Source organism: Barbus barbus, assembly GCF_936440315.1.
Source record: "Barbus barbus genome assembly, chromosome: 20".
NCBI lineage: Eukaryota > Metazoa > Chordata > Actinopteri > Cypriniformes > Cyprinidae > Barbus > Barbus barbus.
The window spans coordinates 6,384,465-6,402,420 of record NC_136748.1 but is presented as its reverse complement, the minus strand read 5'-3'; the positions used below and the strand labels follow the sequence as shown (position 1 = coordinate 6,402,420).

The 17,956-nt window shown below is 38.3% G+C and overlaps 1 protein-coding gene across 1 annotated transcript; it reads left to right on the top strand.

Moving 5' to 3' along the window:
- The first annotated feature begins 7,570 nt into the window (after nucleotides 1-7,570).
- On the top strand, nucleotides 7,571-15,406 carry LOC306886411 (fos-related antigen 2-like). The gene is made up of 4 exons (XM_079443496.1): nucleotides 7,571-8,026; nucleotides 11,651-11,905; nucleotides 12,249-12,356; nucleotides 13,206-15,406. The coding sequence occupies exons 1-4, from the start codon at nucleotides 7,925-7,927 to the stop codon at nucleotides 13,740-13,742; spliced, it is 1,002 nt and encodes a 333-aa protein (XP_079299622.1). The 5' UTR covers nucleotides 7,571-7,924; the 3' UTR covers nucleotides 13,743-15,406.
- The last annotated feature ends 2,550 nt before the right edge of the window (nucleotides 15,407-17,956 follow it).

The window sequence follows — 17,956 nt, the reverse complement described above, 5'->3', positions numbered from 1 at the left end:
CCTTTTTCCTGACGAACATCATCCAAGAATTAATCGAAAGAGAGGCGGGAAAAGTCCAGACATTCAGACCCTCCCGAAACAGTCTGCTTTCAGCTCCAACATTCGAGTTTTGATGTACACAATAAGAAAGAAAAGAGAAAGCAAATGATTGAAAATCCCATTTGCCATCTTAGATCACCTCACTCCATGGAGATGCTAAGAAGACAGGGCAGCAGCAAACATGAGAGGTAATCGGAGCGAAATAGGGAACATTACGAAGGCCTGAATATGTCAGAGCAAGGCTGAGGAAACGCGGCCGCCGCCTTTGCCTGTTTACCACTGCTGGAGTTCCCCAAGCTGTCAGGCCTGGCCATTTCATACACAGTCACGGTTATTTAATACATTCCTCTGGAAAACAAAAGACAAACACATCATTAAAAGCAAGTCGCAGAAACAAACATTTGAGAGAGGGGAAAACGAGAGACAAAGTTTCCTGTTCTGGTAACTCTGGGATACTTTGTGTCCTGATGTCTGCAAATTCAGAGTGACATTAGTGAGAGTTTATTCCCCTCTTCGTCGTCTTGTTCCAGTGGGGGAGAGGAGGGGGCGGCAGGGATGGAGGATTGTGGGTTTCAGCGGTGGCGGCACTCGGATGGGGTTGTTGACGCGAGCCATGTTTGGGATGATGGAGCTGAGAGGCTTAGCTAATTTGGAAGAGTAGGGGAGATTTGAGGCCTTTTGTTGGAGCCTGTTTGATCTGTTGCAGGGGGAAAAAATGGCCTCCGAGATGTCATGGAAATGAGAGAATTACAGTCTTTTTTGCCTCGCTTTGTCAACATGCAAGATATGTTTTCACCCCTGCTTGATAATAACTTCCACTCGTTAAGCCCTGATTGTTAATTGCTAATTACTCTCCTCCTAGCCATGCATTAAAAGGCAGGAGAGAGCCATGCTAAGCGGATCAAACACGGTCTGTTTCTGGCTCTGGCTGGTTTCTGCTGTTGTCTCCCCCTCACGTTGTTGGGACTCGCTTTGTTTAATTATTTATTTCATTCTCTTTGGGATATGATGGGGGGATGACAAGATGAATGCAGATTTTCTTCCATCTTCCTCTCGGCTCCAAATCGTAAGCGTTCGATTTAGACCTGTCATGGATTTCTAGAAGCAAACCCCTCAGGTGCTTCAGCCCTGGCACACGGCTCTTGGCTTTCCCCAGTTTAACATGGAATTAAAGGGACTGACACTTCATTTGGAATGGAGCATTTGTCAGTGACTAAAAATATGGTCACTTCTTCATGTGAGTTCATTTATTTTGGGCATCTTGTTTCGTGCATACGTCTCCGAACTGCTTTTCCATCCTCAAAGAGCCCTTCCATGTTTCCCGCTTTCTGGCTGGCGGCAGTACCTGTTCAGCTGTCAGGCTGGATCGAGCGTTGACCGCTGTCAGGCTGGGAGATGTGCTCTGATGGCCTGTCTGGCTGATTGACCTGTCAGAAGGAGTGATGTATACAAGGTAGAGTCACATGGACAGGTGCACGCCGCAGATCAAAAGGCAGGACTCTTTTTAGGAGTTTTGTGAAGCCTGTAGTCCCCTACCTATTCTCTTCAAGAATGTTTGTTTATTGTTGTTGAATAATTAGACCAGACATTATTAGGCTAAATGGATATCAATAATTTTGTGTAAATCTTGTTTGAGACATGTTTTTTTTTTTATTGTACAAATACATATACCACCCTGAAAAGTTGTAGTTTAGTTGGAGGCAGCCAACTAAACTAACTTTTGATTTTTGTGGAAAACATCTACAGTAACAATATAACATTTTTGTCTACAAATATCTTGTTATACAGTAGCAATTAAATATGCTGAGGATTAAGCTTTTTGCATTTTAAAGTAATATATAAAGCTTTTACATTGTTCTTTTTTAAGCTTGATGTGGTTCTACTTATAGTTGTTATAGCACTTGCATATCATTGCTCTTTTGATTGCTCCCATTGTCCTCAGTCACTTTGGATAAAAGCGTCTGCTAAATGTAAATGTAATATTTATATATATATTACTATAAAAAAGATTTGTTGAGTGTATTTATTATTAATACGTTTAATTATTGAACATGGGTTACTTTTATTGCATTGCTGTGTTAATAAACCCATCAAATGTGATCAAACCTGGAACTAGTCTCTCTGTAGACCTTGAATCTTTAATGTGACACAATAAACATGCTCTTTAATTAGTTTCCGATGCAGACGTTTAATGCATCATTACTGCTTACCAAATATGTAACTCCAGCACAGCTGTAAACCGCTGACCTCTGTGCCCTTGACCTCAGAGCTAGACAAGCAGTGGGCAGCAAACACAGTGAGGAGAGTGTACAGAAGGACCGAGTGCCTCAAACCCCCCTTAGCTGCTTAATTACATTTTCCACTTTTCCACACTCGCATTAAGCTTTCATTCAACCGGACAGAATGGATGCTCAAAAGGAGTAAACCCCAGAGAGGGACACTGCCCCCTGACTATTCTACTTCCTATCCAAAATAAATATGTATATAGCTGTATATGAAAGGTAAATAAATCTTCCTGCCATAGGAAAATGGATAGGGTCAAAGTAAAACTCAATATATTATGTGTTTCCATTTCTGTAAGGTGGAAAGAATGTCACTTGCATTGTATGTCTCACCTCTCCTGTTCTTTAGGCTTATTATTGGGTGTTATGCAAAAGACAGGTGGAGACAAGTGAAGCTAAACTCGTGTACAGACAGGTCAACTGTGAAGAGACGCCTGCTCACTGAGTCAACATGGTGTGTTCTCTTTAGGATTGTCAGAGGGCCCTTACATCATGAAGAGATGATGCAAGAAATAATAGAAAATAAGACGATGTTATTAGTTATTGCATCAACAATGTACAATCATGCATTTTTACTGAACCAAACTTGAGTTATTTCATACAGTGCCATGCAAAGGACACAACTAACGTGTGCCTTGGATCTGTACAGAGTAGGAGAAACCCATACTCTGAAATCCAAAAATGTCCATAATAAAACTGATGGTTCCAGTTCTAGATGCAGATTGGCCAAATTTCCTATAAAACACAATATAGTCATAGCTTATGCTTCCTGTTAACTCCTTTCTACAAAATATCAAGATTTATTTGTTTCCAATGAGGCCTAAACATTGGAACATTCTCACATTATTCCATATAAAACGTGCCAGGTTGAGTGAATGCTGTCATTAAAGCAAAAAGGGGAATATACCAATTACTAATATCGTCTTTACACTGCAAATGTAGCACAGAATCAGTAACTTAAACAGCTTCTACTGCATAAAAACATATGCTGCACAGAACAGGAAAACGTGCATTTACACAGGAATTACAATCACAAAAGGTGTTTTTAAAAAGTCATGTTTTAAATCTTTTATTACTAATATAGAAATATGATGAATGAAAACATTAAGCCATCTGTCTTGGCTATGCCAAAAGCTTAAGGTTACATCAGAGTCACTTCTGATAATAGGGGCTGAGATGGGTCAGAGATGACATTAATATGACTTTTTGTGTGGCACTGAGTCTGAATTTGGAGCAGACACAATGTAGCCTTAACTCCATAAAGGCACCCTAAAAACATTTGAAATGCTTTTCATTCTTTTAAATTAAACTTTTCACTCAAATTGTTTACTTATAAAATTTAGTAAGATAAACCGTAGTCACATCAGGGACTAAATCTTCTAAAAATATATAATTTAACTAAGTTTTAATGATAATTTGTGACATTAAACTTTTAAGTATGTAGAAACAGTTCAAGTTATGAGAGGCTGTGCTAAATCGTGTGTGACTGTATGCTATACTGACTATATAATATACTGACAATATAGCACTGCTTCTCCTATAATTAAAACAACAAGGACACAAGGCTCATTCGAATCTATGGCAATGTTTGCCAAACCTTTCCTCAAACGTTTGCAAGTAAAGCAGTATTACGTTTGTGTAAGAGCTCACAAATCGTTCCTCCTTTCTTATGAGTGAGGCTTGTTGTGGTATAGCTCGCACCTGGGCTTTTTACACATTAGTGTACTCGTCCTATTTATGTACCGCGGCATTCCATGTTTGTAGCACTTAGAGACATCAGGAACCTTATCAGAGTAGACAGCCGAACACTTGGTCCACACTTGTGCTCTAAACAAATACATTAGCATGCTCCTCATCTCCATACCCATTCATACTTTACGTAGATCCGAAAGAGCAACCCCAGTTGCGTTCTGAAGCAATTTTCTCCATTGTGTTCAGCGCCTGTGATGAAAAGCACTCGGAAAGCGGCACCTGACAAAGTAATTCGCAAAACAAGGGGGTAGAAGATGTTAAAACTCTCAGATATACCTCTGCATCTTTCCTCTACTACCCTCTCAGAATAAAAGCTCGCTGTGATGGGTCATATTTGCCTTGGCCAAACACCGAAGGTTTACGGGAAGACCCTTTTGCATTAAAGACCAATGCTAAATCTTTCAACCCTCTTTGAAGTCCTCCCACCTCTCCTATTTCTTCTCCATTTGTTAAGTTCTTCTACTATACGCTCCTGCTTTCCATCCCCCTCTTTGTTTTTAAGTGGCCATCACTTCGTTTTGTCACTCTTTGTTTTGAGTCAGCCATGAGTTTGTGACGCATTTCCTTCCATTGTAGCAGGAACCGATTCTTGTAGTAATAACTCTTTCAGAACCACGGTCAAAGCCGCACTTGGTGTTTGCTTCTGGGTAACTTCAGCGTACTGCCAGCAAAACCATTTTTTAAGACTACTGGCAAGCATAACATGTTCGGTAACAGGAGGCATGATATCGAAAAGAATTCCTGCATAACATCACATTCTTCCTTGCCGAAATAGATCCTGACCACTTGGTTATTGACAGCAGGTGGTGGAAATATAAGTAAATAAAGAGTGCTCCATTCCGTGACAGCTTTGAGTAATTGAAGACGAGCCTCTAGGATTTCTCCATTCACAAACACACAAACAAGGATATAAACTTGAAGTTGCCAGGCTGTAGACTTTGGGTTTTTCACATAGCCTTCATTGTTCTCAGCTGTCCTAGTCAGTTATGTGTTTACCATCTAAATGATAATTCAGAATAATCATGAACTCTTTTATAATTGAATATTTTTGCTTCAATACTTCAATAATGTTCAATAGTCTTTGTTATGGAGTTATGGGTTTGCTTGGAGAATTATTGTGTTGCATTTACCATTTGAGCAAGTCTTTCATGCACCAGGGAGATTATGTACAATAGACAAACCAAGGCCATGTTTCCTACTTTTCTGTAATGCGATTGGCTTAATCAGTGGAAATGTTCCAGCATGAATTCATTTTCTATCCTCTGAGTTCCGTATTCCCTCCAGGCCTGGAACGTTCACATTGTGGCTCTGTTCTGTTTCAGACCAGTCTACATTAGTTTCCAGGGAAACCTGCAAATAACATTTCAAGAGATCAATGAAGCACTAATCTAGATCAGGTGTTTTCACCAGTCAGTGATCCACAAAGCACTTGCTCACCGGCCTCCACCCAGGACTCCAGGCAGATCGTGACCTGAGGTGCGCCAGTGCCACCAAATCTACCTCATATTGCATATTGTTGAAAGGGGATTCATGTATGTAAACCAGTTTGCGCTATGTCAATAAAATATGTGAACATATGATTTTAATGCTATATTGTTTTGTTACTGGTTTAAATCACCCATCATTTCCCCCATTGGGCACTGAAGTAACATGATGAACCATAAGTCAAAGTTATATTGCATCCTTACCGTCCCCATGTGCCTTCCTTGTATTTACCTCACAGTAGCACGTGCATTCAAGGCCTAGAGACGTTATCAGATTAGAATGAATGCGTCTCATATTAAATCTGGGTTAAGGAGCTAATCCATTAATCAGTATATTGCCCTCATGACCACGTTAATGCTATGGTTTGCGACGGAGTATTGTAGCCTACACTGCAAAACAAATTAAATAATAATAAAATTTTAAGTTGGCTCAACTTTTCTTTTCTTTTTTTACAGTGTATATGAAAATGGTATTTTGTAAGGGCATAGTAATTACGCATAAAACCTAGTCATGTCGCTGAGCTTCTGTGCATACTGTATGAGTTTTCTGTGCACTCAGCTCTTTATTACAGTTGTCGATGGTGTAAGACTAAAAATCTCCGCATTAATTTACCCTGCGAACAGCTATAACTCTCTTTCCCTAAGAAGAGATCAGAACTGTGCCAGACAACGAGTGACGTTCACCGTCACCGGGAACGCGCGTCAGTTCTGTTCTTGTTCTTTTCCATAATGCTCAGATCAGATCAGATCAGATGGCAGACAAATAGAGAAACAAACACGACAGTCATTCGCATAAAAAAAAAACATGAGATGTAATGCATATTAGATTGTATCATAGTATATTGCATATTATTATCATTAGTCTCATGGCCAATTCATTTATTTTGTATAGCCAACCTACCGCAGTAGTGGTTACCTATCAGTCTTATTATGGGCATGTCGGTGTTCACCCATACATTATCTTCATACTTAACTCGAAATAAATGAACTCATATGAAACGAAGTGAAGTGTTCAAATGTTTCCACTTTTCTGTTTATGGTTGGCAGTGCATTAGGTGCATTTCCCCCAATAACATTGGTTCAAAATCCGACTACTGGGTTAATTAAAATGATCATTTTTGTTGCATTTATATACACCTATCTCCATACATGCAACATCCAAAATGCATTTCTAAATATATATCAAAAATCTCCTATACCTACACAAAATAGGATGGACCCCACGTAGGAATATAAAACTCAACTCTAAGAAAGTGTTGATATTATGCAATTGATAATTCCCCTCCCCCAATAAACTTTATTGTACCACTGGCGACATCTATCTGTTCTCCGGGCTATAAGGGTGAGTTTGATCCAGTCTGGATTCATAATTATGTCTGAAGAATTGTGATAAATGGACTGAAAATGATGCAATAAACAATTAGAAAATACAACAACAACAAAAATACTGAATTAAGAATCTTGTGTTTTGAACTCCCGAAAAAGTGAAAAACTACACACGCTCGCAAATTAAAAAGCGCACACATGGTTCCGAGATCACCAAAGCTGTGCTCTGCTGACGCTTTCTATTAAACCCACGACCACCTCTACACACCCTCCCTGTGTTCCGTGCGTTCAGGGCCCGAGAGCATGTGTCCACAGACCACCCAGTGAAAGTTAACGGTGGGGAAAGAGGGAAGGGAATCCTTGACGCGTCTTTACCGTGTCTTTACCAAGGAAACCCATGCGCGTGTGCTCTGACGCAACTGCCCATTTTTGGAAACATGCGTCAATGGTCGAAACCAACTGTGAAATGGGGATGGCCGTGAAAAGCAAACAGGTTTAAAATAAATTAAAGCATTTAAAAAAAAATGTATTTGCTCAGTATGACATATAATCGAATATCTACCCATATTCTTTCATAAACTTTTTACTGGACAGTAATGTCTGGCAGTAATTCTATCAAATATGCATGCTGCCCCCCTATTGTGCTGTGCGCCTGATCAAGGCTGTGACGCGTGGACGCAGGTTGGCGTAGATAAGCGGAGCGACGGAGTAGAGTAGTGCCATTGAAGTGAGTCATCTAAAGACGTGACCTGTAGAAGTAGCACTGAAGTTCACTTAGTCGCCAAAATCACGGAACATCTATTTATTAGACTGTTAAAGAGACTACAGAATTTGAGAGCGTTGACTTCTCTAATAATATAATATTGCACAGATATGCCTGGATTTAACATACTGACTATTAAGAAGTATTTTGGATATAATTTTTAGATTAGGTATAAAGGAATAGCTTTGCTTGGAAGTGCTTTTTTGCCTCTGAAGACACTCTGATCGTGTGGGAATTCATTTTCAACCTTCTGAAATTTCCTCCTCTTTCCCTGGATCATGTACCAGGATTACACCGGGACATACGACACATCCTCCCGCGGCAGCAGCAGCTCACCGGCGCACCCGGACACCAGCCCCATCCCTGCCTCCAACTACCAGGTATAGCCTACTGTTGTGCTTTACATCACAGAGCTCATACTACATTACACATACTAAACTACGTGTTGTAAAAATAAACAATAATGACTATTTGTAAATAATAACACAGTAGCACATATTAAAGTCTATATGGGAACATAAACTATGCAAAATGTGACCAAACTTTCTATACATCGAGGACTGGCAGTCAAAGTCATTGGTTGTCGTTTTCATGATGTGAACTGAAGTACATTCAGTGGCCCTGTGTGCATGTTTTTGATAGAAAAGCAACGCAAGTCTTATAAGTGCTTAAAACTCGACACTTGATTGTTGCATAGACGGACGATGCGCCCTTACCTTAACTAGGCTATACAAGCATACCTTAAGAATACAGTGTGCTCATTTTTTTATATTTATAACTGTTTTCTGAATTGCTAGGTTTTAAAATAATCGTATGATCATTATTTTTTAAAAGAAAGTGCACGAAGGACGCATATAGTTTTATGCATCTCCGCAAAATGCGTAAAATCCCATCAGAGGAATCCGTCTCGCTCTCTTAATAAATGATTCCCAAAGGTGATTTACTTCCTCCAGTCTTGCAGTATATCGCTTTGTTAAGATTATGTTTCCGTGGAATTAGGCATCTCGTCAGATAAGGGTAGCAGTGGCGTGGGTGGTGTGCGTAATGTGAAATAAACCCACGGAGAGTGCGTGCGTACTGGCCACAGGAGACCACACTTCCGGGACTTCCACATAAGCTATTGCACTTTACTAACCTTCAGAACATGTTTCATTTGTTTATCTGAATAGGTTACGAAAAAAAAAACTTTCAACCTTTAACCCTTTAACCGTAGTTGAACTGTAAAGTTAAGGATGGAGAAAATTAAACCAATTCAATCGAGAACATGGAAATGTAAAAAGATAAGTCCAGTTGGGGCTTGTAGCCTACATAAATGAAAACATTGTACACAATCGCTGGGTTATACATTTTAAATGACTGACTAGAACTGCTGATATGGTAAATTCAATGAAATAGCAATAGACCGTATGCATACAATAAATGCCATTTGCTAGTCACACAATAATACTTAAGTAAATCCATGTTTTTAATATATGTGTGGTGGGGATAATAGAATATATGCTATGTATTTTTCTGCATGGAGAAAAAACTCGCAAAATAGTCTATGCTTAAAAAATAGTGGGAAAAAAAACATTAAATCACACTTTATTTGATTCTTGTAGCTTGTCGCAAATAATGTAAATCTCATACATTGTAATGCATCATAGTTATCCGTCTATGGTTATACCAGGAGTAATACATTGAATGCATTCGGCTATATCATGTTTCAAGTGAAGTTTTAGTAACAGCTAAGAAGTTTAGGCTATTTTGTGAGACTTTTCCGATCTTGATCTCAGCGCGAATGAATGGGAGACTGTGCACCGGTCAGTTTGGCAGCTTGTTCCCCAGACTCTGGTATTTTAATCATGTCTGGTACGTTTAACAGCCCCTGTCAGAAATTCCCGAGCATCATCGTCTTGTAGGGTTGCTGTTTTAGCTAAACCCATGGAATAAACTGCCCCCTTTCGATTCCAGCATGCGCTGTTTTGACTCCTCTGGGGGGGAAATCAAGTGAAGGGGAAAATTCCTACATTTGAGGAGAAATTAGCGCCACGCGGAGATTTCGCAACAAAACAGAGCTTCATCTATGATTCAGTAACATGTTTATATGTCGATCTTCCCGGTCGCTTGGGATGGATTCAGTGAGAAACAAACGCGACAGTTCCTGGAAGTTAGTGAAGTCTTTCGCAATACCAAGGTGTGGAAAACTCTTAATACCAACTTAAACAAACACCATACTTCTAGTGCAAATAAAACACTAAAGTGAGACTTAAGAACATTGACGTTTAAACTCTAGTCCATTTTTTTAATGCACGAAATTATTTCTGTTATCCTTTTAAACAAACACCACGCTTCCCGTAATTCATTCCCCGTCACATTAAACCAGTTTCCCGTTAAAATCCCGCCAGGAATGTGTGAATGGACTGGGATTTGGTGTGGATGGAATGTGCTGGCACGAGATCCCAGTTCAGTTTCCCGGATGACTGGAATAAAGAGCAGTCTTGGAAATAGCAAGCATTTGTCTCACTGCATATGTAAATAAAAAAACATATATCTTGGGTACATTTTACAAGTAATATTTGGGTAATAGCCTTTTTTTACTGTAACTATCACTAATTAATTTACAGATCACATATTTTCAAGTGTGACTATATATGAACAAAGATTTGTCATATTAATCTTTTCTAACTTGACATTATTAACATTAACGTTATTTAAAACTGTTGAGCATTCATTGATATTAGTAATATTGGACCCACTTTATTTTGTCACTATAGCTGCTGTGTACTTACAGTTGCATTAATCATTGGATACAATGTGCTTATTGTGGACGTGTGTGTGTGTGTGTGTGTGTGTGACCCTGGACCACATAACCAGTCATAAGGGTACATTTTTCAAAATTGAGATTTATAAATCATCTGAAAGTTGAATAAATAAGTTTTCCATTGATGCATGGTTTGTCATGATGGGACAATATTTTTCTATTTGAAAATCTGGAATCTGAGGGTGCAAAAAAAATCTAATTATTGAGAAAATTGCCTTTAAAGTTGTTCAAATGAAGCAATGCATATTATTAATCAAAAATTAAGTTTTGATGTATTTACAGTAGGTATTTTACAAAATATCTTCATGGAACATGATTTTTTTTACTTAATGTCCTAATGATTTTTGGCATAAAAGAAAAATCTATCATTTTGACCCATACAATGTATTTTTGGCTGTTGCTATAAATATACCCCAGCGACTTAAGACTGGTTTTATGGTCCAGGGTCACATATATATATTTATATATAAAACATACTTTTCTATAATTAGTTTCTGTTCCTAACCATAACTATATTCTATCTCAATAACAATGAAGTGTTTTGCAATTCAAGGTGTACACAATAGATACACTGTACCTAACTTTTTATTTTGATTTAAGTACATAGTAGTTAAAGACCTAATATAAAGTGGGACTGCAATAGTGATTATTGTTCATTAGCAAATAAAACATAGTTAATGTTATTAATAACTAACATTAACACTAATGAAGCATTAACAAATACTACTAATAAATACATTTGATTCAAATCAGAATTTTATTTCAGTCGTCTTATAAACGAAGAAGTGTACTTGTTATAAGTCATATTCACTTCTTGTTTGTTTTTCACATTTAAAAAAAAAAAAAAAAAAATCAGCAGAGAATCCGTTGCCCATTGCATCACAGAGGCTATTATCTAACCCTGGTCAGCTTCTGTCAGGGAGGGTAGTGGGCTTTCCCATGATTCACCGTGTGTGTGTCACCCTGTCGCTCTGGGGGTCAAGTAGTCAAGAGGGCGCAGAGTGAGGTAGCTCGTGGAATGATTCATTAATGATGGGAATTTGTAAAACGGCTAAAATGTGGGTGGCTGGGGGACTGCAGTAACAAAGACTAAAAATGAATCATACAATTTTTAACATGCAGTGAAAGTCAGAGTTCTAATCCAGAGTTTCTTCATAAATGTTTACACTTCAATCTCTTAATACTTTTTTTTTTTCCACAGAAGTACAGAGTAGACATGCCTGGCTCTAGCAGTGCCTTTATTCCTACAATTAATGCCATAACGACCAGTCAGGACCTGCAGTGGATGGTTCAGCCCACAGTAATCACATCCATGTCTAATCCATATTCCCGGCCTCACCCGTACGGCCTGTCTGTGTCTAGTGGCCCTGGCTTCCTCGGTCACACAGCCCTCACACGGCCCGGGGTCATCCGGTCCATCGGCGACGCCCGGGGTCGACGCAAGCGAGATGAGCAGGTTAGTGTTACATTTTTCTTCTCTGAAGCACAGAGACAAAATCAAACCAACAAAACCTAAAACATAACATAAAAACACATTTTTAACATCTGCTGAATTATTGAATAACGACTATTTTTAGAGCTGCATTACAGCAGAACTTTGCAGCATTATTACTGTTATTTAATTTTTTATTACTGTGAAGCTGCATTGAAACAATTGTTATTGTACAAGTATATTATAAATAAATTTGACTTGAAATATATTACGTAATATGACGTAAGCCTTGATTTTTTTTTTTTTTCGTGACAAACAACTGGAAAAGTTTACTTGTGCGAGTGCTCACTCCTCGTTTTGTGTGTAGCTCACCCCAGAGGAAGAAGACAAACGGAGAGTTAGACGAGAAAGAAACAAACTAGCTGCAGCAAAATGTCGGAACCGCAGAAGAGAACTGACCGATATGCTGCAAGGGGTGAGTTTTCTCTAAAATTACCAGCACAAGGGAGCACATATTTACCGAATACGCCAAATGAAATGTCCACAACTATCGCTAGGCTTATTTTCACACAATTCTCAGTGGTTAAAATCTGAACAGACCATAAAAAGAAGGTTTTACAGCCACAGAAGGCCAGTGTTGTCTGGTAGACATGGGAATGCCCCGAGACCCAGACAATTCTGGCTGTAGTTGAACTACTTAGCATTATAATGCATCTCTCAGGCTGTCAGACCTGAAACATGAGGGAGGAATGTGCTACAGGGGGTTGGAGGGAAGCAAACGTCTGATATTGTTTGAGGAGGAAACCACAGCTAACCATCAAACCCCACACACTGCTATCTTCCCCCACTCTTTGCTTCATTCCTCACCAAATAAGGAACTGTCTTCTATGACAATAACTATGCCCTTTCTTCCAATGTACTGTTTCTTTCTTTGTAAATTAAGCATTTGTTATGCTTTTAGTTTCCTTCTTCCTCATAGCTGTATTAATGAGTTAAAGACAGCTACGGTTTATGTATGCCACATTGTTAAGTCAGTGTTTCAACCTTCTGTAGGCTTTGACAGTTGTCTCAAAATATTTGATGCTGTGTCAAGTTTCCTGTTTAACAAAGAAATGTGAACAAATTTATTTGGGAAATAATTGCTTGTGTTTATGGGTGGGTGTGCCTTTTATAGTGCCAAAGTGCTCTGAGAGTTCAATCAGGAAAAGTTTTGGGTATGGATGAATTATTAGTAATTATTGCAAATCATTTCAAAACTCAAAAGAATATCAGACAAAATGCAGCATGATCATTCATCGTATTTCTTTTTTCTCTTTTATTCAAGGAGACAGAGAAGTTAGAGGAGGAGAAGTCTGACCTGCAGAAAGAAATCGAGACCCTGCAGAAGGAAAAGGACAAGTTGGAATTCATGTTGGTGGCCCACAACCCCGTGTGCAAACTGCCCCCTGATGAACGCCATCACTCCCAGCAGTGTGCGCCCCTTTCTCTGACCATGCGCTCCAACCTTGGTCCCCGGGGGCTGATGAGTAGCCTCAACCCAGTGGTGGTTAAACAGGAGCCTTTGGAAGAAGACGACGATGAGGAAGAAGGAAAAAGCCAGCATTCAGTCATCAAGCCCATGTGCCTAGGTGCCAGCATGTATTGTTCTGATGGAGACAGCCTCAACACACCTGTGGTGGCTGCTTCCACCCCGTTGTCCACTCCGAACAACCCAAGCCTCATCTTCACCTACCCCAGCATGCTTGAGCCCGAGAGTCCTTCGCCCTCATCGGAGTCCTGCTCCAAAGCCCACCGCCGTAGCAGTAGCAGCGGCGACCAATCCTCAGATTCCCTTAATTCTCCCACCCTCTTGGCACTTTGAAGGAAAAATTGACAGTGCTCCTTTGCCATTCTCGTGGATCTCCAGAGCACGCTCAGCTACGATTTGAGTGAGGACTTCACCTTGACAAAGCTGAGAACCCTCAAGGGCTAATTTGCTCATTTTATTTAAACGTTTCCGAAGAGCGTTTTCATTGTCATTGTTGTTTAAATGTATGTGCAAATTCCACTCGCTGTTTCAGCTACAAATAGTCGTGAGTTTCTGGAATGCGGACGAAAAAGCGGGAGTAGAGATTTCATTTTTCATCTTTAGCAAGACTCAGAGCATCTAGCAGTCGGCTGCCTGTACAGAAGAGCAAGATATTTCCTGCTGGCTGTCTGACTAATGAGAGATTGGGACTGCTTGCGAGATCGAATTCTTGATAGGTACAGAATAAGACGTTGGACACTACGGTAGATAGCTGCCCTCAAAACATCATCTGTCTATGTGTGATTATTGTCCCTTTGTATTTTGTGTCCTGCTGTTTGTAATATTTAGGGTTCACTGGATGAGCCTCACTGCTGAGTGTCGAAAGAACCATCTTGTATAATAAAATGCTGACCTTGATATTTTCTATATGCGGCACAAGCACTAAGATAATTTGCCAAATTTACATAGCTTTTGTTATGTAAAGCAAACAAAGAAAAAAAAAAAAAAAAACACTTTCTAGCATCAGCGAATCTACTGTCAGGGATTTTTGTCTGTGTCAGTGAGCCATACAAGCATTAGAAGCAATTGCACAGAGAACACAATATAACGGTGTACATGAGGGAAACTCTAGCCATATTAGGCTCTGCCTCGAACCCTGACATGGCAATATCGCTTTTGCATTGGCGCACACTGTGGTTTTCAAATAATAATAATAATTAAAAAAAAGAATATTACTTTTATAATATGTACTTTTATGTCTTGATTGGCCCTTTTTTCAGGGTACAGTTTGAACTGAATCATATATCAGCCATTTGAGCACTTTTCCCTGAAACACTGGTTGGCTTTTATTGCCGCACTTGGGAACAGATGCACTTTGTCAGCAAGCTTACAATCAAATAAAACGCCATTCTTCACAGTGACGGAATAAACAGGGAACGCAACATGATATTGAATGTTTGATGCAAAAGGTGAGTGTGGTGTGCATCAGACACTGAAGAGAAGATACACATTGCAATATTTCTTGAAAAACATTCCATGGAAAAGAAGATCTAAAGGTTGCTACAGTCATATAATAATTGAGGGTGAATGTGAGCATTTTGTTGTACAGGATGCAGCAAACTGAAACGAAACAAAACAAATGTGGCTTTTATTTGAAGGACTTTGCTGCTTTATTTATGTCAGGAACTTTCAAGGATCTATAGGTCAGTGTTCGTTATATGGAGTATGAGAGATTCTAGTGAAAACCAATTTAATACCAAAAAAAGGAAAATGTTTTAGGACTGTGTGCTGTAAACTGTTCTCTGTTGGTCTTTGAACCCTGTGTAATTTGAGCAAGCCACCTGTACAGCTTTCTGCACATATCCTGCTTATCGGTCTGTATTCTCTCTCTCTCTCTATCTCTATTGCTTTTACTGTTGAAAGACAGAAAATCTACAAAAACAGCAATATGAAAGGCAGTGTTGTTCCTTTGGTCATTTAAATTTATTATAACGATAATAAAAACATTTCCAAAGTGGTATTTTTGGATAGTCGTATTTTGCTGTGTTGCACAGTGTTTTGCGTATGTTGGATATTTCATTGTTACAATGTGGTGCTTCTGTGTTTCTTTGAGTCAGTCACAAGATGATTGAATGCACCTGCAGGTATTCATTTATCTCTCATTTCTGCACGCAATCAAAGATGCAGATTTATTCATCCTAATATTGGTTTGTGAACCTAAATCTGTCAGTAAACTTTATCATCAGCTGGATAAATACTTGCTTTTTAAAATACATAAAATATTTCATAAATGGGGATGGTGGTGTAGAAGAAACAAGAAGCAAAATAAGCATGTGCATACTTGTACATACAGGTTTAAATACAATACTTCCTGCTCATCAATGCTTCTGCTGTAGTTCTGCTTATCAAACTGCACTTTATGTAAAAACAAAATGTATAAACTTGTATGTTAGGATGCTAATTTGGCCATACAAATTAGGGTTTGTGGGGGTTTACTTTCTCTTGAAGAATCACTCTCTATAAATTCATTTCAGATAAAGGTGCATTCATTATCTTGCGTTACTATGAATGGATGACCCTTTGTCTCATTTCACCGGATCAAGTTTTATAATGATTATGTAGGTTGAAAATGATTTGCCAAGTTTCAGATCTGACTCAATTTTAAAAACATTTTGCGGGTTGTGTATTGAGCTTTAGGCCAAATTCATGTGTCTGTGTGGAAATCTTTTATTTTGAAATAAATATTTCGATTTTAAATTCTGAAATGTGTATATACATATTATTTCAGATATATCACAGCACTGATGTAGTCTCAAATCATCGTAAGAATAATGCTCTTCCAAATGTTTATCAGTTCCATGACTCGTTACTAAAATTATTTGCACTGAAAAAAAAAAAAATATATATATATATATCTAAAAGGATAACAGCAATGAAGATCAGATTAGTATTGGTAATTAAGACAAACTCACACATTGTTAGGGCAGTCAATCATTATTTATCTGGCAACCATAAACAAATTATACTTTAATAATCCCTTTCCAAGGTATTTTGAAACCATTCACATTTTTACAAGATGGTGCTTTAGATTAGGTTTAATCTTTTATAATGATTAAAACAAAACACCACCAACAACAACACAACTCCAGACTAATACAAACCACTGCATTTAGCCTGATTTATTGAAGTATCCCCCCACATTAGCCAGGCGTTAAAGTGTGTCATGTACTCATTTATTCATTTCAACACTGAAATTTATTTGATTATTTTCTTTCAGTGTGTGGATTGGTTTCATATTTTACTGTGTATTTTTTCAGTACAACACATCGTCTAAAGCTGATTTAGCTCTCTGTCATGCAATGTTCATTTTAAATGAAAATTCTCTCGCTTCAGCTATCTTTTATATCTATTTTTAATTTGACAAAAATACTAATAATTCCACCTTCAAGGACAACAAAATGGTAGTATTTGAAATGTGTAATAATCAACAGGCAAAATTGGCACACGACACAATATTGCCACCTAGTGGTTAAGAGACATATGAGTTTTATGACAGATTATTTTAAATTTTCAACATTGCTGAATAAAAGCAACACGAGTTATTTTTAGTATGTACAAGTGAAATTATATTAACGTTATAATAAAAATGAAAGGTAGTAGCAATAAAAAAGATCAAATAAAAATCTGAAATAGTTTACATTTCTTCTAAGAAACAGATCAAAAATGATATGAAATAACATGAGAGTTATGGAGTCTCATCTGATGTCTCCAATGAGACCCAAACAGACGCTTGTATAGATGTGTAGTCTGTGGTTAAAGGTGTAGGCGAATGAAAGGTAAATGAAAGATTTCAGTGTGTTAGTTAAGACATTTTTTGTTAGATACAGAGTGACAATTGTTATTTATGTGACTTTTATGCAAGTAAGTGTTCTATACTCGTACAAAGGGCTACATTGATTTACATTACAAATTATTCAAATGTTATCATACTTTTTGGCATATCAGCAACTCACCAAATTATTTACTCCACCATATTTATGCTCAGCTTGGGCCTTTAGGTCTTTCTTGTTTTGCTTTACCTTCATATTCTCCTATATCATACTATGTATATAACACTGCCTTGCTAAAGTATTCAAACCCCTTCATTTTTTTCATGTTTTGTTATGTTGCAAAAACAGAACTGTCACAACTGTCACATTTATAAAAAAAAAAAAAAACTGAAATAAGTACATTGCAGAAGTATTCAAACCCCTAGCTTGTAGGTTTCTCCTTTCTACAGATATGATCATGGAGCTCAACTAGAGTAAGCATCTGCTTCTTGGTCACCACTCTAACCAAAGCCCTTCTCCATCAATTGCTCAGTTTTGCCAGGAGGCCAACTCTAGCAAGAGTCCTGGTTGTTCCAAACGTCTTCCATTATGGATAATGGAAGCTACATACTTCTGTGAACCTTCAATGCAGTAGAATTTCTTTCTGAACTCTTCCCCATATGTGTGGTTTGATGCAATCCTGTCTCTGATCTCTACAGGCAGTTTTTATTTGATTTTATTTGGTCTTTGCAAAGATGT